Source organism: Juglans microcarpa x Juglans regia, chromosome 7D, assembly GCF_004785595.1.
Source record: "Juglans microcarpa x Juglans regia isolate MS1-56 chromosome 7D, Jm3101_v1.0, whole genome shotgun sequence".
In the NCBI taxonomy this organism is placed as follows: Eukaryota; Viridiplantae; Streptophyta; class Magnoliopsida; order Fagales; family Juglandaceae; genus Juglans; species Juglans microcarpa x Juglans regia.
In genome coordinates this window covers 11597413-11619887 of record NC_054606.1, presented here as the reverse complement: position 1 = coordinate 11619887, position 22475 = coordinate 11597413, and the positions used below count along the sequence as shown (strand labels likewise).

The window sequence follows — 22475 nt, the reverse complement described above, 5'->3', positions numbered from 1 at the left end:
AATATAGTGCCCAAGACACTCGGGGGTGGAATGTGAATGCCAACAAGCAGGCCAAGAAGGTTGCTTTACGAGTGCCTTTTCTTTAATCCTCTACGTAAGTTTGATTTGGTTCTTTCCTGTTTCTGTTCTTACATGTCCCCATCTGCATGAAATTGCACCCATATTATAAATAGCCTCTTCACTCCTCACTGATGTAGCCTTGTGTACGTCCGTCTACATCTTTTGTTAATCGATATTATCGGTGATTCATTCTTGTGATTACAATGGGGGAGAAACCCTGTTCAGATTTCCAACTTCCTCCTGGTTTCAGGTTCCATCCCTCCGACGAAGAGCTCATTGTTCATTACTTGCAAAACAAAGTGAATTCACGTCCAATTCCAGCCTTTGTAATAGCTGAAGTTGATCTCTATAAGTATAATCCATGGGAGCTACCCTGTTTGTCCTGCACTTTCTACTCATATTAGTTTTATATCCATTAGTCATTTTCATAGATTTCACACTCTATTAAACACATCTGTTTTCTTTTATTTCTCGCAAACTATGTACAGGCAAAGCTTTGCTTGGAGAAGATGAGTGGTACTTCTTTACTCCAAGGGATCGGAAGTACCCGAACGGAGAGAGGCCGAACAGAGCTGCAGCTTCGGGTTACTGGAAGGCCACCGGAAGTGACAAGCCGATTCTAACCTCTAGTGGATCAAGGCACATAGGAGTCAAGAAGGGTCTAGCCTTTTACACTGGTCCTTCAAAAAGAGTTAAGACAGACTGGATCATGACTGAATATAGACTGCCCGACCTGAGTAAACCTTCAAGGTCGAAAGGGTCAATGCGAGTAAGTGGGTTTCACCGATCATGTAGCAGTGATTACCAATGTTCTTCTCCCCTATATATGTTTTTTTCTTAATTTTCTTTCACCCAAGTTTCGAGTTGCATGGGCTTTTGTGTTTTAATTTGAATCCCAGAATCAACAGTGATGAAAGAAATTTTTTCTTTTCTGGTTTGTGTTTAGAGGATAACAAAAGCAACCCCAAGATGATGGAAGCTGAAGTGCATAAAAATACCTCCTTGACAATCAAAGAGATCACCATTACTATAGAGCCCCATCGCTGCCTTGTTTGCTTTGCTGCAACCCACGCTCCTAAACCATTGGCTAAATATAATTCTAGATCTTGACACCCAAGCAAGCAGCAAGCAGGATGCATTTAAATAAGGCACCAAAGATGAAATGCGAAAATAATGGTTAATGATAAGAAAATTAAAGGGTTTGACATTTGCCCAACTTCTCAGTTCCCTGAATCACAGAGATTACAAAGTGACCAGTCTGAAAATTGAAGAAAATTGCAGTATTTGTGGGCAAGAAAATGTTTCTGGAAGACTTATGACAACCAATCCTATGCAGATACGCAGGAGAGGTTGTAAAATAGCTGATATACGTTCAGGTGGTACACAATTGGTAGAGGAGCTAAACATCTTTAAGAAATTGACCTAGATCCATGCTTTAACATGGCTTCATAGAAGCTGTATTCCATTGGCTTCTTTTCCTTCTTTTCATTTGTTTTTCATCTGTGTTTTCGATCTCTATAGCAATTTTGGGCAAGTAAACTGATTAAATGTATGGAAATATTGCTTGTTGTCACAGTTGGATGACTGGGTACTATGCCGGGTTAGACACAGAGGCAACATGTCAAAGGACGCAGGTGAGGATCAAGACAGTTGTAGCTTGGAACTGCAGGAGTGCTTACCAAAGATTGAGCAGGTGCAGCCAACACCCACAAAATATGATGCGGAAATGATCACGGATTACCTAAACAAAGACTGCGGAGTGTTGGCTTGGATACTTGATGGTCAAGCTCTGCCAACCATTCAGACCATTTCAAGTGTAAGCTCTGAAGGGAACAGCAAAATCAATCATTTTATCCCCGTCCATGGAAGTGGAACCAATAAGGCGAATTCGACAACAACAGTTTCTTCTATGGACAGCTATATCAACCACCGGAAAAGGAAATCTAGCGAGGAAAATGAGTATGAGTATTTTAGATCCAACGAAAAGCTAAAGGGCGAGAATGAAAAGAAGAATCCTCAACCTGGCAAAACACTGGCCAACTATGATATTAACTTCTACAGCCAAAACCAGTATCAATATGGCATCTTCAACCCTGAGCCCTCAGAATCTATCATCAATTTTCAGGGCCTTATTGAATCACCTTTCATGGGTAAGTAATAATTAGGAAACAACACCCCCCAAAGGGCAAAAGGTTCCCAATCAACTGAAGAGGCAGGGAGACAGGAGCACAAAGGTCACGCGTTGTAAAAGAATAAGATGTAGATAAAGCGTGCGAGGCAAATTAGTCTCCAGGGGCAAGGACCAATGAAAACAACATAACTAGAAATTAAGAATGCATACTTTGTATTTAATTCTGAGCTATATTCTGCATGGACTCTATGTTAAGTATCTGTAGATTTGTGAGTTACCTACAATGCAGCAGGGGTACTATTAATAATTTCATGGCTAGACATAAAATCTATCAAAAAACAAAAAACAATCTTATGGCTAGCATAAAACCTAAATATAAATCCAAGAAACCTGTTAGTCATGAAATAATCTTTATGTATAGAATTAGTTGTTTTGTCATATATTCAGTTACTAATCCTTTAATCACTAGGCCTACTGTACATAGAGAAGGAAGACTTTTTTTTTTTATATGTATAAGTAAACTTTGAGAAGGCAGATCCGTTTTCCAGACAATCAACATGTAAATTTCCCTTTCAACATTAATATCACAATGATTAATGCATAGCATTATATATAGGGACCCCATTGGAATAGACATAGAGACCCTAGCTCATTGGTACCAAAATCAAGATAAAAGGAAAATTATGCTCAATACCGTTACTGGGACCTAACTAAAAGAAATGTCTTCAGTGGATGAAGAAAAGGAACAATAACTTGAAAAATAGGCATTATCTATACACTTGAAACTCTGGTGTGCTAAACATTAATAAATAGTCATCCTTAGTAAGCGGAATCTACATCAGTCCTTAAAGGCAGTACAAATTAAAGAAAGGAACAGCAGATGATCTTCAAAAGATTCACCAAAGGCTCTCTTATTTTTACTTTTTTTTTTTTTTTGTCACCCGAAGGCCCTCAAATAATGAAAGATGCAGTACCAGACAGCTTTATGATCTGATAAGCTGCAGAAGAAGCTTTGAAATGAGTTCAGCCCAAAATACTGAAACAAACAAAAATAAATTTGATTAAAATTTTATCAGGTTAGATAACACTCTCAATGAATACGGATCAGCAGATATATAATTAATAGTTTAACTGATTGTTCAGTGTGCCAAAGGTAATTCGAGAAGCTTTAAATGATTTTAACATTCTAAAGCATAAAGATAAAATCCAAGGCAACAAAAAAGGGCGCATTCACCCTATGTCATGATGTATGTGCTTAAAGTATATTCGATAAGTATTGTATCCCAAAAAGCACAGAATAGCTTATAGTTTAGAATGCAGCTATCCTAAATTCTAGTAATGAATAGGGCTTAATTCTAGTATGTCCTGACTAAAAACTTCTAGCTACAGAAATTATGATATGATGTTAATTTCTCTTTCCTTAACTGTAGTGACAAATAGGGGCTTCCTTCATCAAGTTTTCCAACAACGGCACAGGATATAGAATTTACAAATTTACCAGACAAGCCAGATTACTGGTCAGTAGGTAATTTACAAAGAAATCAATGAATGAGGATAATCAAAGGAGAGTGTTTCAACTATTCCAATTAACATGCATATGCCCACAAATGTCAGGAAGAAAAAAGTTACTTCATACGTGGAAAAGTCATAACAGATACCATGAGGGAACCAATTAAAATGTAATACAATGACAAAGGTTACTGATGCGGCCGGTGACCGGAAGTGAACAGACAGTTTGTTTTTAGGGTGTTATAACCTTAAATAACGAGAAAATGTTTTTTTATTCGTGCGCATGCTCACACAAACGCATGCATAGTGTATATATAGGGCCAATTCTTACTCACTGTATTATTTAAATGTAAGAGAAAAAAATACATGGGAGACCAAAAACATTAGCTTTTGGATGGAAGAGGGTGGGAGATAGCAAGAGAGAGAGAGAGAGAGAGCAGGGATGCCAAGAACAGTTCAGGGCCTTCTAAACGTTTGTAATCCTTCACTGAATAAAACTACGAAATTGTTGTTTTCTGTTGGCCGTTTCAGAAGATAAAAAAGCCTTGTATGTCACTGCATTTTTCAAATGCAACTGTTACTAAGTGAACTTTCTTTGCTGGCATTTAAATGTTAGTTCTTAACTTAGAAATCCTCATGTATGCTAGTTTTCTCGGCTATAAACCTACGTTTGACAGCTACATCATTGCAGTTTCAGAGCTAACCCAGTTGTCATTCATTGGCCACAACATCATCACCTAAAGCAGCCAACTACTACTTTATCCTTGTTTCCTTGTATTTGGATAAACAAACAAATGAAAGAACGACCCCCTACCCTGCACCCGTATGGATTTATCATGGTGCTGGGATGGCCTTGGCACAGTCTTCCCGTTATAATTAGCAAATATACATTCTATATAAATATGCATGTTTAACTTATCAGGATAGGATTTCCACCCAGGACATAGAAATTATCAAGAAGCCAATAGCATAATCATACACAATCATCTCACAGTATTCTTTTAATCGGGGAGACAGGGGGGAGGAGGAGGGGGACAGAGAGAGAGAGAGAGAGAGAGATGGGAATTACTTGTATAAGTAGGAAGCGATACCAAGTATTATGCACAGCAGAACAATGTCAATTAAGAAGTTTCGACTAGACCTCAACTGGAACAAAACCAAGTGACGTTAACACAACCACGCCAATCTCACCAGATAAAAGAGTGCATTTTATCATGGTGAATTTTCAGAAACATTACCTGGGTCAGAGATTTCTTGAGCCTAACATTAGTATTTCTTATTTCAGATGTCACCCTGTCAGCCTGTAAAACCACCAAAAGACCACTAAGTACTTTCACCTATGAAACATTTTTAACTTTGTTTGCATGATCTGATTGGAAAGACAAAGTTCAGACTGAAGCGATAAATTTCTCACCTTTGTGTCAATCTCGTCAATTAATGGAACTTGCCTGTCCAATTCCTGAACATATATAGGAAAAAAAAAGAGGAAAAAAAACTGATTAATCTCCGTTCTTCTAGCAGCATCATTAAACTCAACTTAAGCCCAGTAACAACCTCATTCATATCTTGAGCCAAATTTTTTAGCGTATCCAATCCTTCTGATATGACATCAAGACCTTGGTCCTGTACAATTTACATATATAATAACATGAGAGTTCAGAGATGTAAATGACAAAAGAGCAGAAGCTGGATCAAATCATCAACTGTGGCCTTCCATCTACAGGATAGACATCAAGAAATCAGTAAGAAATCTTACATGCCTGTTTCATTTTCCGCATTTCATATTCTTGTCTAAATTGATTTGAATCTTCAGTTTGATGAAAAAAATCATTGTCAAAGTTTCCATCTGTGGTTCGTAGTGAAACAAGCAAGCATTAACAATCAATTGAAATACTCATATTCAATAAAATTTGTGCCACCAGAAAGACTAACAGAAGCACTTGTCACCTGATGAGTCAAACGTGATATTCTTATGGGATGATGAAGCTGTCCATCCTCCTGTGCGCTTTGCTGCAGTTGTGATTCCATCAGAAATTGCTTGAATCCTCTCAGGCAGTGCAAGAACCAGATCATCACGTGCAGCTAGATCTTCTTTTGAAAGCCCTTTAACCTGTTTTATCAGATATCATTGTTAATACAAATTTAACGAGTTTAAAACTTTATTCAGAAGGATGTCACAGTTGGTGAAAATTAAAATCAATGTCAAGAGAAAAGAACCATTACCGTCATTTGCAAATGGTCAATATTACAAAAAACTGAAGAACAGTCCAGTATGCGACCTAAAGGCATCAGTGTATGCCCAAATATCATGCCCGTGGGGTTTACAAAAGTATAATGGCCATTCAATCATACCACTCTTACTCTTACAAGGTTAATGCATGAAACCCATCAACAATGAGGCTTTAGGCACGTTGGTTAGGTTACATAAAGGTGTTGTAAAAGTAATCCCACAATAGCCAAAAGTGGAATGGCCGAGCAAAAGGGTTCTGGCACTATCAGTTTAATCAAGTTAGAATAAGAAAGGGGTACCCATAGTTATGCCTAGGTGTGTAGCAGGGACTTTCCTGGTTGTCTACTGTATGGAAAAGACTTTAAGATGCAAAAGAGATATCATTAGATATTTCATTGTATGAAAGCAGGACGCATTGCTATTGACAGTGCCTAAGCAGAAACAAAGAAGCTCCAAGACTTGTAAGGACTCCAGGGATGCAGTACTGGCAAAGTATCACAGACAAAATGGAAGAGCTCTCTTAAGCTCCAAAATAAAAGCTGTATCAAGCAGACAGGCTAATGAATCCAGTCATTAAGCAAATGCAGCTATTGATGCAACATGAAGTCCCCTAAATGATTTGAAGTTGAAAGGAGTCTTCCTATTTACCAAGATAACTGAATCTAAGGCTTCCTAAGCTCCACCCTCCCCCTTTAATTTGGATATAGCAATGCATCTTCATAGTTGGGCCTTTGAGGTATGTCAATTGTCTAGGATACTCAAGTTATAGGGTAATATAAAGCAGGTACTTAGGAATGGCATCCAAAGACATTTAAATGACAAATGATTATTGGAACAAAGTTATTGTTTGTCTCCTTCCAGCCTTCAATACTAAAACCGTCATATACTTCCTCGTCCTTCTTATTCTATTTTGGTGGAGTCCTAATAGTTTGTAGTTTAGTTGCATCTGGATTCTCTTAATAGTTTGTAGTTTAGTATCATGATCCTTCAGCGTTGATGGATAATTTTGTCCCTTATAGTATATTAGTACCGTGATTCCTCGGTATTGATGGGGTATATATACTTGATTCAGAGGTATCATTACATAGCTTTAGCAGTTAACAAGCCATAACCCATACAATCTTGTAGTTACAAACATAATTTTCGAGGCATTATCACATAGTTTAGCAGTTAGCATCCACTTGGATCCAAAAAAATATGATAACTTGCACCAAAGTAAAATGAGTTTCAGATTTGTAACAGGAACCATAGTAACGTACTACGGAAACGACAAAACACATTTGCCAGAACGAGACGTATAAACGGAACAAATCGTAACTCCAAAATCTCAAACTTGCACATAGAAATTTTGGAGCAAAGATGAAAATCAATGTAGATTCACCTTCTTTAGAGCCAATTTCCGCAGCTTTGGAACTTCGTCCATCAATCGAGCCTTGGTACGACGAACCTCGGCGTTCAACGCAGCTGCAGACGCTCTGTTATTCTCCGTTGAAGCCATCTCGGATTTCTATATGTTTAATTGAATTGCAAAATTAAAAATACAGTCTCAAATTCCAAAGAAAAGACAAAATAAAATGAAAATACTTCAAAAATGAACCCATATCTTCTTTCTTTTTTCTTAAATTTATTCTTCTTCAAATACAATTCTTGGCTGCATTCAATTTTTTGGACATCACGTACAAAGAGGAGGCAAATGCTAAAAAAAAAAAAAACATAAAGAAACAAAGATAATGAATTCAAAAATGAGAGTGGAGGGAGGAGAACTCGTACCTGAAGAGCCGTTTTAATTTCAGATTCGACGAAGGCGTAGAGGCGAGCGAAGGCATCGTCTCCGTAGGCGTTGAGCTCGCGCTGCTTTTCAATATCATACTTTTCGTACTTCTTGCATATCTCGTCGACGCGGAAGAGAATATCAATCACGCTCATTTTTCCAGAGTTTCACTTTTTCACCGGGGAAAATTGTTCAGCCAAACGTTGCTCTCCCAAGAGAAGTCGTTGATATTCCCGATTAGACATTTCTGGCATGGTTGTTCCTTTCTGTTTCTCGGGGTCTTCGGATGTCGCTGTGGCCTTACGAAAGATGGAGCGTAGAGAGCGGTTTGCAGAGGGAAGAGACAGCCAACAGCGTGGACAAAATCCATCTATTTTGGCGGGTTCACCTCCGTCCAAACACTCCAAGAAAACATTTCGCGATAAAAATGGTTTTGCCACAAAATAAATTTATAAAAATAATTATTTATTATTTTATTTTTAAATAGATTTAAGGTTGCCTAGTGTAAATTTTTTTAAATTTAATTTTTTATCCTTTTATTAATCCTGAAATATATTTTTCTTATACTGTAAGTAATTTGTGTAAATAAAATATAAATAATGAATTCATTTTATATTCATATTAGTTTTGATTAAAAAAAACTTAAAATTAATCATTTTTACATATGAAATGTGTTATATGATAATTTTTTACACAAATAATATTATACAAAACATGCATGCTTTCGTACAAGAATTTAAACGTTCAATCATTCACGAAATAGAAGTTTCATTTTTTTTTTTTTTTAACATTATCTTTATTTACGAATGTATTCTAAACGTGTAAAAAAAAAAAAAATTCATTTCCTCGACTATGTTATCGGAATCATAATATGAAATGATACATGCACAAATCATTTTACAGCGCTTTATATTACCATATTTTAAAACAAAAATATTTATATAAAATAATATTATTTTTATAAATTATTTTATAATAATAACACTCGTAAAAAATATAATTATATGTGAATATAGTAAGAAATTTTACACGATGGCTTTATATCAGCACCTCATAATTAATATGTGATTTTTTATTTTTATTTTTATAACTTAATGTTTAAATATATTAAATATGTGTATTTAAATAGAAAATAAAAATAATAAATTACGAATTGTGCGATGTAAAGCCCTGGTCACCCCGAGTTGCATGGATAAACTCTAGCTTTGTAAGGTTCGGTTGTCATTTTCAATCGCCTTCATTTGAAGTCACTGTCACAGGCTCCCGGATAAGGCTGGAGTTCGTTTTCAAAAGATCGAGAAATACTCGGCATCTCTTTTCACCTGTAGCTCCTTCACTTTCACCACAGTTTACTTGCGCTTGTTGCTTTCCCAACCAAACAACTAAACATAATGATAAACAGCTGGTTTTAAGCAAAATTCTGAACAAGTCATCTTCCCTAGAAAGGAAAGACACCCAGCCCCTCTTCCACCAGCTCCAAGTCCAGCAAGTAGGAGCTTTGAGTCGTCCCTACCACCTCATAAATAGTTGACACTTTCGGATGTTGAGATAATTTTAAATAAATTGAATAAAATATTTTTTTTAATAATATTATTATTATTATTATTTTAATATTTAAAAAAGTTAAATTATTTATTAAATTTTATATAAAAATTTAAAAAAATTATAATGATGAGATGGGATAAATTTTAATGAAACGTAATTTGACCATTTTACCAGTTTTTGTATGTTTCGGGACATGACGAACCCTGCCTCCATCAAGCCTCCGCATCTCACTTCTCCTCCTCGTATTATGTTCTACCCCTCCTACCATTTCCAACCGCCAGAACATGAACCACACGCCTCACCATGAATGCATGGGTTCACGCAACCGCCCTTCACCATAGCTTCAACCCTGTATGATTGTGTTGCTTCTATTTTATACCGGCCTTTATATCCTCTACCATCTTTCAACCACCCTGTTGTTCAAAATACAAAGCTTTATTGAACAAAGAGACCGAGTCTCGTTCTATATCTTTCTTGTAAAAACAAGCAAACCATCTATCTTGTGATATAGGTTATAACCCATCAAACTTAGATAAGTTTATTAGATAAGTTTACCCAAGTATAGTACTCGTCTCCGCATTAGATTCTCAGTTTTCACGAACCTTTTCCTTACTAGTGGGTCACCAATTTCAACGAGAATCACTTTTATTGCTCAATGGCACCAATTTCAAAGAAATTCATCTCGTCTCGTCATTTCAATTTTCTCAAATTCTCATATAAAATATAATAAATAATTTAATTTTTTCAAATCTTAAAACAATAATAAAATTAAAAAATAATATTCTAATAATATTTTGTTCAACTTTTAACTTTCATCTCATCTAAATCACTATCCAAACGGCACCTAAATCATCAAGAAAAAAGAAAGGAAAACAAAAAACAATCGCATTCAAATTAATCATGCATCAATGCAGTCCCCCCAAACAACTTGAACGTTCTCATACACTCTAATTAAAAAGCATCTAGTAAAAATTTTGACATTTTAATTTCCTTATCAGGAGATTCAGGACGCTTGTGTGACTCCCAACTTACCCATTTATCTGCAAAACAAGCCTGAACTGTGAACAATAGAACACTGCATTTTGTTCTCTGCCCAAATCCCAGCAAAACTACACAATTACATATCTACACTGTCACCATCTCTATTGGAGACTGGATCGACAACAAGGAACTAAAATCTGAGAGAAAACATCAAACAAGACTAGGCATGCATTTGTTCTCTTTCTTCATAACAGAGAATGGAGCAGGTCTACTTTTCTATTTTCTTCTATTTTTGAAAGGTTGGAGCAGGTGGTTGGTTATCTTCTCCAAGCACAATGAAGAATCTTTTCAGTGTCAAAATGATGTGGGGTGTACTTGTTCATAAAAATAAAAAATAAAGTTGCATTTCAGTAATCTTACAATCATGAAATTTGTTTATGCATTTCAGGTGTCTTTAATTATCAAACTTGTTTCATAAATTATATTCGTCATATTCTTATAATTCGATCAGCGTCGGTACTTCAAATTCTCTGAATCTAAAATAGGTCAAAAAATTTAAACCAAAAACTAGCAAGCGAAATTATCTAGCTCAACCATGAGATTGCACGCATTCTTCTACCCAAAAACCAAGCCGCACATGTCAATGTTAAAAGGATTTGATCCGAGAAATTTTGAGCAAATAAAACCAGATTATAGAAAATCAAGCAAGGCCAAGATTCCCTCGCTTCCTTACTGATAAATCCAACGAATCCAAAATGAACGAAATGCAAATATTAGGCTGCAAGTCCGCGAAGATTTACAAAGCAGAACGAGACAAAATTAAATAGAAAACTCAGTTCTCAGTTACCGAGTCAAGAGCCGAATATCGCTATGGCTCTAGAAGAACGATCGAAGCTCCACAATGAAAATATGCGAATCCGTAAGAGAGAACTAAGCTCCATCGCCGGATCGGCGATAAAGCTTGCCGAAAACGTGGAGGGCGGTGACGAAGCCGATGAAGCAGAGGCTCATGACGAGAACGACGGTCGGTGAGATCTTCAAGCCGGGGGCTTCATCGGTGTAGAACCTAAGCATGTTGCCACCGGGGCCAGAACCGCCGCCGATCCCCCCAGAGCTGGCGGTAGCGGAAGCTGCGCCGAGCCGACGACGGCGCATGCCAGCGGTCGCAGCAGCCGAACCGCGCGGAGCCATGAGTCCGGGCCTGGAGGTCGAGGAAGACGACGATTGGGACTGAGATGAGCCTCTCACCATTGTTGCGCAGCTAGCTGAACGAGAAGAGAATGTGTTTGTCTATGCGTGGGTTGCGCGTGAGGGAGCGAGAAAGGGCTTGAGGAACAAACAATATTGGAGTCTGGAGAGAGGATAAGAAGGTTGGACTTGGAGGGTGGCACCTGGCACCTGGCACTGGCAGGCGTTGTTATATTTTATTTTAATCAAAGATGTTGTAAAATTAAACATAAATAACAAAAGAATTGAAAAATTAGAATATATAAAATTAATTTTTCAGAAATTTAATACTATTTCTCTTCATCTTTTTGTCGCGTGTCAATCACATATACTCTTCAAGATTTTCTTTTATAGGAATGAATTTAAAGAATGACAATATATGAATAAAAGGATACATAAATGAGTAAGAATTTTAATGATCATTTATAAAAAAATATAAAATATATTTTACTACATTCATATATTTATAACACTCTCATTTGAATGATCATACATAAAGAACATACCTGGTTAAAACTTATTTAAGAAAAAATCCGATAAGAAAAAATTAATGGTGAAGAAAAAAGAATATAATATTCTTATGTACATTGGAATGTTGTAGGATTATCTCGTTAAAACCTTATAAAAGAAAATCTAATGGGGAAAAAACTTTAACGAAAGAAAAATAGTACAATTCATTTGATTATTTTCTCCCCCTCAAAAATAATCTTTAATCATTTATTATAAAATATCATTAAGTTGACACATTCTAATTTTGTGCATCAACTTCTTAAATATTGCATTTAGTAATGGTTTAGTAAATAGATCTATCAAATTATCACATGATTGTATTTACTCGACATCAATATCACCATTCATGTATATAATGAAACTTTGATATAGTCTCCCCTGATTTGTGTGATGCAAGTAGCATTATTTTCATATAATGTTGTTGGGCTTTCTTTAATTGTGGATAAGTCACTTTTCTTGAATGTGTTGAATTACTGATCTTAACCAAATGCATTCTCAACTTGTTTCATGAATTACAATAATCTCTAAGTGGTTGGAAAAAGTAACAACTAATGTTTACTTGATAAATTTCCATGAAACAGTAGTACTACCACAAGTGAATAAGTACCATATTTGTAATCTTCTTTTATACAGATTAAAAATGTATCATGAGTCTACATAATCAATTAATTGAGGATTGAATCTTTTTTTATAAAAAAATCTCATGTCAATTTTTCTATGAAGTTAGCGTAGAATATGTTTGACCCTAGTCCAATGCCTTCTAGTTGGTGCAGAAATATATCTTACTACTAAGATAACTGAAAATGCAATACCTGGTCATGTACAATTTGCAAGATACATCAAAGCACTAATTGCACTTAGATATGGTACTTTATGATTAATAATTTATTCTTCTTGTTGATTGATGGACAAGAACTCCATTTGAAAAATATTCAATTTTCAAACCAATAAAAAATTCTATTTTTCTAAAGTCTTTCATTTCAAGCTCATTTTTTAAATAATTTACAACTTTCATGAGCTCTTCTAGCGTTACAACAAGATTTAAATCATCTGCATATATCACAATAATAAAAAATCTAAAATCTGACTTTATGAAAATACATGGGCAAATTAGATTATTTTCAAATCTTTCATTTATTAAATATTCACTAAGATGATTGTACCATATGTGTGCGGATTGTTTTAATCCATTTAATGATTTTTGTAACTTGTTAGAAAAAATATTTCGAGATTTTGAGTTACATGTTTCATGCGTTTTATATCCTTCAGGGATTTATATATATAATTATCTAGTGATCCATATAAATATATTGTAACAATATCCATTAAATGCATATCCACACTTTCTATAACTACTAAGATAATAAAAAATCTGAATGTAATTTCTTCCACTACAGGGGAATATACTTCTTTATAATCAATATCAAGTTTCTGCGAGAAATCTTGTGCAAGTAGGTCTTTGTATCGCACTATTTCATTTTTCTCGTTACATTCACGTATAAATACCCACTTATATTCAATAGGCATCACACTTTTCAGGTGTTTAGACCAATGTTTTGAATACCATACCGAAAGTCGTACCGCTCAAGGTACTGAAACGAAATATTTCGGTACTGGTACCATTTCGTGTACCGTTTCGGGATAGTCGATATATGAATAAATTATATATATAAATTATATTCCAAAATAATAGTCTATATATGAATAAATTATATATAAATACATATATATAAATTATAAATAGACTAGTCTGAATTGGGGGTCAAAAAATAAACTTGTAGTTTGAAAAAATGAAAAAAAACAAAAATTGAAGGCCGAAATATAGGCCGGTACAGGCTGAAATTGAGACCGGTACAACTGGTATTTGGGCCGGTACAAAACGTATGGGGTACCTGTACCGGCCCAGCGCCCGATACGAAAAATTTTGACCGTACCAGCCGGTACGGTACGAAATTGAAAACAGTGGTTTAGACTGCAAGTCCAAGCACTTCACATTTTGCTAATAATATCAATTTTGTAGGAATTGCTTCTTCCTATTTTAGCCAATTATTTCTACATCGACATTCATCAACAGTTTTTTACTCATTTTCATCATATCATCACTTCTAGTGATATCTATAGTAACTTTAAATAAAAATATGATGTCGACATTGAGTTTATTTCAATCAAATAATTCTCCAATACTTATACAATGTATCGAGATCTTTTTATTTTATAAATATTTTTCTCTTCAAGAGATTACTTTTCAGTAGATTCTATTATGGAAGAATTTTGTACAGAAAGTTTGAATGGATCTATAATTCTTATTGTATGTTTTGTGGGTATGGCCTCTTCAAGAACACCCATTTATTTTATTTGTACTTATCTCTTTCATGGAGTCTTATCCTTTACATCATTAGGTCTTTCTCGCTTCAGGCATATCTTAAATTCATTTATTGTTAGATTTCTTGATTGTCCTAGAGGTACTTCAATCCTCGCAGGGATATTAGTAGCTAAAATATGATATTTCACTATTTTCTTATTGCCAATAAAGACATCCAGTAGTTGGTTTGCAATAGCTTATAAATAAATGATCTTTTGAACTTTCAATTCACATTGATTTGTACGAGAATCAAGCTAAAATAGCGTCAAAGTGTTCAATGCTATTTGCTTTTGTGCTTTTCTCAACTTTTCTCCCCCTAATGGTGGGAAGAAATTTTCATCAAAATGACAATATTCAAAATGAATCTTAAAAATATCTCCAGTTAAAGGTTCGATATATCTAATGATGAAGGAAGAATCAAAACCAGCATAAATCTCAAGTTTATGTTGAGGACTCATTTTAGTGCATTGGGGAGGTGCAATTGGAACATACACCATACAACCAAAAGTATGAAAATGAAAAATATTTAGTGGTTGGCTAAATGAAAGTTTCAATGGATAATATTTATTATAGGGAGTGGGTGTTATTCGAGTCAATGATGCAGCATGCAATATTGTATGTCAAAGAAGAGAGGGGAAGTTATGTTTTCAAAAGTAATCGTCGAGCAATTAGTTGCAGACATTTAATAAATGACTAAGCTAAACAATTATGAGTATGTATATGGGCAACCAGATGTTCGGCATTAATCCCAATTGACATGCAATAATCATCAAAAGTTGTAGATATAACTTCACCTGCATTAACCAATCTAATAGATTGAATTGGATAATCAGGAAATTGAGATTGTAATCTAATAATTTGTGGAAGAAGTCTAGCAAATACAATATTTTGAGTAGAGAGTAAACAAACATCTGATTATCTAGTTGATGTATCTATTAAAACTATCATAAAATATCTAAATAGCCCACATGATAGATGTATAGGTCCACATATATCTCCATGGATTCTTTGTAAAAATGATGGAGATTCAATAATTACCTTAAAAGGTGATGGTTTGACAATTAATTTTCCTTTGAAACATGCTACACATGGATAATCATTTGGTAAAAGAATCTTCTGGTTTTTTAAGGGATGTCTATATGAATTCTCAATTATTCGATGCATCATGATTGACCCCGGATGACCAAGACGATCATGCCAAAGTATAAAGATCTTTGAAACAGAGCACTTTTGATGCATTACAACATGTGATTCAATTATTTTCAATGTTGTATAATATAAAGTAGAAGAGAAAGCTGACAATGTTTCTAATATGAGTTTCTAGCCCAAATTTATTGTTGTAATGTAAATATATCCATCGCTGTCTTCATTAATGGTTTCAACATGATAACCATTATGAAAAATATTTTTAAAATTGAGTAAAATTCTTCTAGACTTTAAAGAATACAAAGTATCGTCTATACAAGATTTTGTTCCTTTTGGTAACATGATATCGGCTCTTCTGGAGCCTTCAATTAGGTTCGATGACTCAGAAATTGTATTGATGTTAGCTCTATATAATGTTAAACATTGAAAATATTTATTATCCTTAAGATTTGTGTGTGCTATATAACTGTTTGCCAGACATTTATCTTCACCAATCATCTTGGAATTGGTCAATACATCAATAAAATTCATGTCTCCTTATAAACAAAAATATATATAGAACTTTATTAATGCAAAATAAAATTTAACAGGATGTATTAAAAAAAATGATTCAAACATAATGTAATTATAATAAAAAAATAAAATTAATTGTATAGTCATATGCATCACTTATCAAAATATCATTGTCTTTGTTTGGACCCATAAAGAAACTAGAAATATCGAGAGATGAGTTAGGACCATCATATTTGGATTATCAAAATAAGTTAGATAATCTTCTAGATCATTGTAGTTGATAAAATTCATTTCGACCTATTTTTCTTTTTCTTTGATAAATGCTTGATATAAGTCCACCAAATGTTTGCATGTACGATAGCTACGTGACCAATGTCCTTTCATATCACACTTGTGACATTTATATTCATATTTCTTTATAGGCTTATTCTGCTAGCCTTTGTTTTTATCTTACTTTATCTAAGTGTGGTTTCACTTCTGGTGGTATATGGCATTTCTCTTTAAAAACCTTTGAGTACACTTTCCTTGATTTCAATAGTTTTTTTTATACCACGTCTACATCTATGACCACAGTTTCCTTTATTACGATGAAATAAGATTTCATTAGCTTCAGGGAATGGAGTAGAACCGGTTGTACGAGACATGTAATTTTTCACTAATAACTCGTTGTTTTGTTCAGCCACTAGTAAACAAGATATTAGTTCAGAATACTTAGTCAACTTTCACACTCGATATTGCTGCTGCAGGAACATATTCGAGACATAAATATTTTATATATTTTATTTTAAAAATATCCTAGTGGTTTTTCTTTTCTCTCCACACAACTTTAATTGTGCAACTTCAGATGCATCCAATCATAACGAGTTTTTGAGAGGATTACGGTCTTCTGATACAAGTATCACTCCCTTAAACTAGAAGTGTGCATCTAGATTAGATTTTTTTTCAATCTGGTCCGGAACCCAAAAATCTGGGCGAATTCAAGCAATTATCCGTCCAGATTTAGTTATGGATCCGGTTATTTGTAACCGAGTCTTTTTATAATAAAATCATTTCAGTTACAAAAAAACATAAAGGAAGCGATACTGTTTTGTAATACTGATTACTTCTTACCCTACCGATACACTCATTCTGCAGTCACGCACATGCATAGCCGCTTCAGTTTCTCTCTCTCTCTCTCTCAAGTTGTCCCCGAAACTATAGCTAGTAGATCCCTATCAATCCATGGCTGCCGGTGAGGTCGCCGTCCATTAATATAAGAGAATCCATATCCACATCAGTCTCTCTCTCTCTCTCTCTCTCAAGTCCCCGAGCAAGTAGATACCTATCGATCCATCGTTATCAGTGAGAGGTTGTTGTTCATTAACATTAGAGAATCCCTAGTTTTTCTCGCTACTATCGATATGTTTCTTTCTCTCTCTTTCTCACTACCCTATCTTCGTTTTGAATGCGAATGTTAGTTTGTATAGTCTTTGTGTTTCTGTGTTTAAAACTTGATTATGAGTTCTGGTTTTTGTATACAAATGATAGGTGTATAGGGGATTTTTGTGTTTCAAGGTTTAGTTGTGATTCTGTGCTGGGTTCTACTATCGGTATGCCTATGGGTTTATTATCCAGAAATGGGCTATTGAGCTGCGAGGATGAGTGGAAGATGCATTGTTGTTGGAAATATATAGTCAGATGAACAGATCTTTGAATGAGTTTCGTGCCATGTTCCTTTTGTTTTCTAATAGTAGAGTAGCATTAATAGGCACACATGCGTCTGTGGTGGAAGCTAAAAAAGTGGAAAAGAAAAAAGAATTCAATACCAAGCATATGCCCACATGATACATAAATGCATTACATAAATAAAGAGATATTAATTAAGTACAAGTAAGCGTTTAGTCCAATTTTGAAAACACCCCCTTATGGCCCCTCACATCTCAGTTACTGTGTGTTGGATATATTTCAATAATTTTTCAGTTTTGAAATGGAAAGACTAGAGGAGAAAAAAAAAAAAAAAAGGGTAAACCAATCCAGTGGATTTGGTCCAGTACCTAGTATGGTTCGGTTCGGTTCGGTATCAATTTTATTTTTCTCAAAATCGGTCCATTTTCAATTTTCATTTTTCTAACACCGGACTGGTTCATATATATATTTTTAATTTTTTATATTGTATAAAATATTTTTTATATGATTTTTTAAATAATAAATGATTTTGTATTATATGATAAATTACTAATTAATATAATATTAAATTTTAAAATCTTATATAAATAAACTATATATTATCACTATAGTATATTGTATTAATAGTTATATTAATATTATATCACTATATATAGTCTATAATACAATTATAATATATATTATAATATACTACAATATATTATCACTATATTATCTATACTATATAATATATTGGAAAAACCGAACTGGAACCTGTAAAATCGGAAGTACTGGTTTAGGAGTGTAACTGGTGCGATATTAATTTTTCAAATCTCAAAACCGATATATACCAGTTCGGTTTTAAAATATGTCTAAAATCGGACCCGTTAGATCCCTCGGAAAGACATCCATTGGAATTCCTGCAGGGAGATAAAGAAATTAGAATATTGTCACCAAGGTTTTCTTCAGTGACCCTTGTTTTGTTTGTACCCTGGATGCTTCTTTTCCAGTCAAGGTGCATGTCGTTGTCATTTGTAATCAACACCATTGGCTCTTTGGATTTTGAACGAGTCTGAATTTTGTTCTGAAACTGCCAACCATATGCTAATTGGCTAGCTGTCTGTATAACTTACGAGTCTTTGACTAATTCTCTTAACATAGGATTTATGTAAATTATAATCATGGATAAAAGGTATTGGAAAAGAGTGATTTAAGTAAAAATTCTATCACCCAAGCATGATTGAAGTCCAGTTTCTGAACTTCACAAAAAGATAAAAATAAAAAATAAAAAGGAGCAAAAATTACAGTCCATGATCAAGAAATTAGAATGTAAAAGAACTGAAGTTACTGTGAGTCTGTTTGGGAAGGAGAAAAAATGCACTAAACTCAGCTTTAAAAGCCCCAAAAGTGAATAGAGAATTTAGATTTGATGTAGGATTTGTTTAATATACCTATGAATTGTGACATTTTTTTGCAATGTGATGCCTAAAATACCACTTATAAAACATTATACTCTCAAATTAATGAACAGTTGGAATGTGATATTTGATAACTTGATTATATGATTTCTAAAGTGTGGCAGTTTGGATATTAAATCAAATGAGTCACAATTTACGAGCCAAAAAAAATGGTCTTCCTTATAATATTCTCAAAAAATTAAAACTAGATATTATGTTATACTTTTTCTTTACTCTTCTGTTGTGTTTTCTTGATTTCAAGATTATGCCAGCACATGTTCGTGCTGCTGGAAATGGGTTTGTTTATTTTGTTGTTTCAAATATATCACTTGTCATGTATGTTAACTTGGTGTTTTATGGTTAATTCATCTCCTTTTGTGTAAAATTAAGATCGTTGCCTATTACGTTGTTCTTTTGTGTATTGGATGTGTGTGTGTGTGTATATATATATATATATATATATATATATATTTGTTTTATTGTTGATTTGATTTTTATTATATTTCTCTTTCTATTTTTAATGTTTAAAATAGATGAAAGATAGTTTCAGTGGTAGTGTTAGTGGTTCGGCTCATATTTCATTGGACATGGAGAAAAACACTAGTCCTTTTGTGTCTTGCTTCATGAATACCATAAACCCCACACTCTCTCTCCCCCCAAAGGCAAAAAGAGCCAAGAAAGCTACCAACCAATCTATGGTATGAGATCATTTTACAATAGATGAACCTGTTGATCTCATTAAACCTAAAGACTGATGCAGTTATTGCTCGAGACTATATGGATGCCTTTATAAAAATGGAACTTAATCAATGTCGCACCACTTAAGATTTTCTTGTCAAACCTCTCCCATTAGAGAGAAAAAAAAAAAAACTTGAGAATGATAAATTATCATCACAATCAGGAGTTAGAGTGGATGGTAAATGATCTAGTCATTAAAGGTTAGGAAAATATGATCCTTAAAAAACAAGGGTGGTGATTGCCAACTATTTTATCCAGTGTGAATTTCCATTCAAGATTATAGAGCATTTGAAATTTGTTGAACTACTGGGTACTTTAGAGTCTAGATACACCTTGCTATCCCGAACCACCTTGCAAAAAGAGTGTATTAGTTTATACAATGAGGAGAAGCAAAAGTTGAAGGTTTTGTTGTAGTCAAAACATTTGTTTGACCACCGATATATAAACATCGATGCAAAACAAGAATTATGTATGAGTTATGTATCATTTTATTGATTGAATTTAGGTCTTGAACAAGAAAATCATAATGTTTTGCCATATAACTAATCATATGGGTGAGACTGTTATTTGTAGATGTTAGAGTCTAACATGATGGATTGGGAGATTGACCACCTTTGTACATCTGTAGATAGTGCCTCATCTAATGATATCGCTATTGATCATGTAAGGAGGAACATAAGAGATAAGGAGTTTACAATTTGGGAGAGGGGGGGAGGGGGGGAGTTTATACACATTCGATGTGCTACACATATTTTTAATCTCATTGTATGTGATAGTTTAAAAAATATACATGATGTAGTAAATAATATTAGAGAGATAATAAGATTTGTGAAGTCTTCATCGTCAAGGCTTGATATATTTAAAATATGTGCAAACTAACTGAACATTGAGTGTGGAAAAATAGTGTATTCAGATGTTCCTACTAGATGGAACTTAATATACCTAATGCTCAGTGTTGCTGAAAAATATGAAAAAGGTTTTGTACTTATGGGAGTGAGGGATTTAACAACTTTTGGCGCCTACATATGAGGATTGGTAAAGTTCTCGGATTTTTATAAAATTTCTAAAAGTTTTTTTATGATGCCACCTGGAAAATTTTTGGCTCATTGTACGTGATCTAAAATATGTTATTTTAGCAACTTTGTACAATTAAGCACACTTTGAACAAAATGCGTTAGAGTGAGAATGGTGTGTTGATGAGCATGCCGTCTAGTATGAAACTTAAGTTTGATAAATATTGTGGAAACACGAATAGGACGAACATGATTGTTTATGTAACTTTTGTCCTTGACCCTTGATATAAGATTACGTCATGGCATATTGGTTGAAAAAGTGCAAAGGGAATGCATATATAGATAGAATTGAGGCTAAAGTGAGATTGCTCATACTGAATATATGAAGTTATAAGAGAATTGAAGAACCAGAATATATATGAAACTAGTTCTCCAGAAACTCAATATTATTGTTCTCCATTTTCTTGTTGTGCGCCCACCACAAATGCTTTTCAAAACTCCCTTTTTATAGGCATGAAAGGATACATGATATTAAATGGATAGATAAACTTAGAGAATGACAATACATGAATCAGGGGATACATGAACTTAAGAATCACAATACATGAACCAATGAGATACATGAATGAGTAAGAATTCTAATGGTCATCCATCAAATACATGAAATGTATTTTACTATATTTATGTATTTACAATAAAATATTTTTAATCTCTTTTGTTGTGATCGAAATGCAAATGTGAAGTAAAAATTGATATAGTTCTATATGATAGTTTATATTTATTTTAAAATAGAATTAATTTTACAATCTAACGTATTGTGTCAAGTCATATCAATTTGTAAATTTATTTTAAGAAATATATTTGTTACTAAAATATTTCTATTTGTATTGTTAAACATATGAAATAACGGGTCGTGCATGAGAATTTCAAGAAATTAAGATCTACCAAGTTGGAGTAAATAAAAATAAAAAGTTTTGGAAATATACAAGAGAGTTCGCTTTAACAATCTTTTGGGCCAAATTAGAAAAAGGATGACACATGTATAATCATTTTTCATACAATTTTATTTTAAATTATGGGTATATTTATAAAATAATTTATTAAATTAATATCGTTTTAAAGAAATACTCTCCATTTAAAACATATTTATAAAGCTCTCTCAATAATTTATGTATATCTTTATGTATAATATCTCATGAAAATCCTTTTCTTTTTTTTTTTATATTAACTAATGACTTTTACAATAGATCATATATTAGGCAATTTACTTTTTTACATAATATTTAAATAATCTTATTTTATTAATTTTAAATATTTTATCTAACTATTAATGAGTTTGCAATATTCTTGTATCTTGTAAGAGAAGTATTATAACTACAAAGAAATTTTAGAAAAATCAATTAACAAACTGACGTAATTTTATATGATATGTTATATCTATTTTATAATAAAAATAATTTTATAATCTATATGATACATTAGATCTAAATTTAAAATATGTTAATTTATAAATTTATTTTTATAAATTTTTTATGGTTAAAGTATTTATCATCTTTTAATATTTACAATATCTTAAATTTCGACGTAGTCATGCAAAAATACTAAAAGAATTTTCCCGTTTTGACCAGGTAGGTGATT

General features: G+C 33.4%; 3 protein-coding genes across 4 annotated transcripts; 1 reads left to right on the top strand and 2 right to left on the bottom strand.

Moving 5' to 3' along the window:
• The first annotated feature begins 263 nt into the window (after positions 1–263).
• Positions 264–2540, top strand: LOC121238284 (NAC domain-containing protein 2-like). Its single transcript, XM_041135116.1, has 3 exons — positions 264–435; positions 549–829; positions 1637–2540. The coding sequence occupies exons 1-3, from the start codon at positions 264–266 to the stop codon at positions 2216–2218; spliced, it is 1035 nt and encodes a 344-aa protein (XP_040991050.1). The 3' UTR covers positions 2219–2540.
• Positions 2541–2872: 332 nt separating this feature from the next.
• On the bottom strand, positions 2873–8108 carry LOC121238283 (syntaxin-71-like). Of its 2 annotated transcripts, none has more exons than XM_041135114.1 (9): positions 7701–8108; positions 7312–7437; positions 5648–5810; positions 5461–5546; positions 5255–5323; positions 5115–5159; positions 4939–5001; positions 4770–4846; positions 2873–3189 (listed from the first exon to the last, which is right to left on the bottom strand). In XM_041135114.1, the coding sequence occupies exons 1-9, from the start codon at positions 7854–7856 to the stop codon at positions 3129–3131; spliced, it is 846 nt and encodes a 281-aa protein (XP_040991048.1). In that variant the 5' UTR covers positions 7857–8108; the 3' UTR covers positions 2873–3128. The 2 variants fall into 2 exon arrangements, with proteins under 2 accessions (XP_040991048.1, XP_040991049.1); XM_041135115.1 differs by having other exon boundaries at positions 2873–3227; positions 7701–8107.
• Positions 8109–10919: 2811 nt separating this feature from the next.
• Positions 10920–11606, bottom strand: LOC121239944 (protein transport protein Sec61 subunit beta). The gene has a single exon (XM_041137352.1). The coding sequence runs from the start codon at positions 11476–11478 to the stop codon at positions 11158–11160; it is 321 nt and encodes a 106-aa protein (XP_040993286.1). The 5' UTR covers positions 11479–11606; the 3' UTR covers positions 10920–11157.
• Between the last annotated feature and the right edge of the window lie 10869 nt (positions 11607–22475).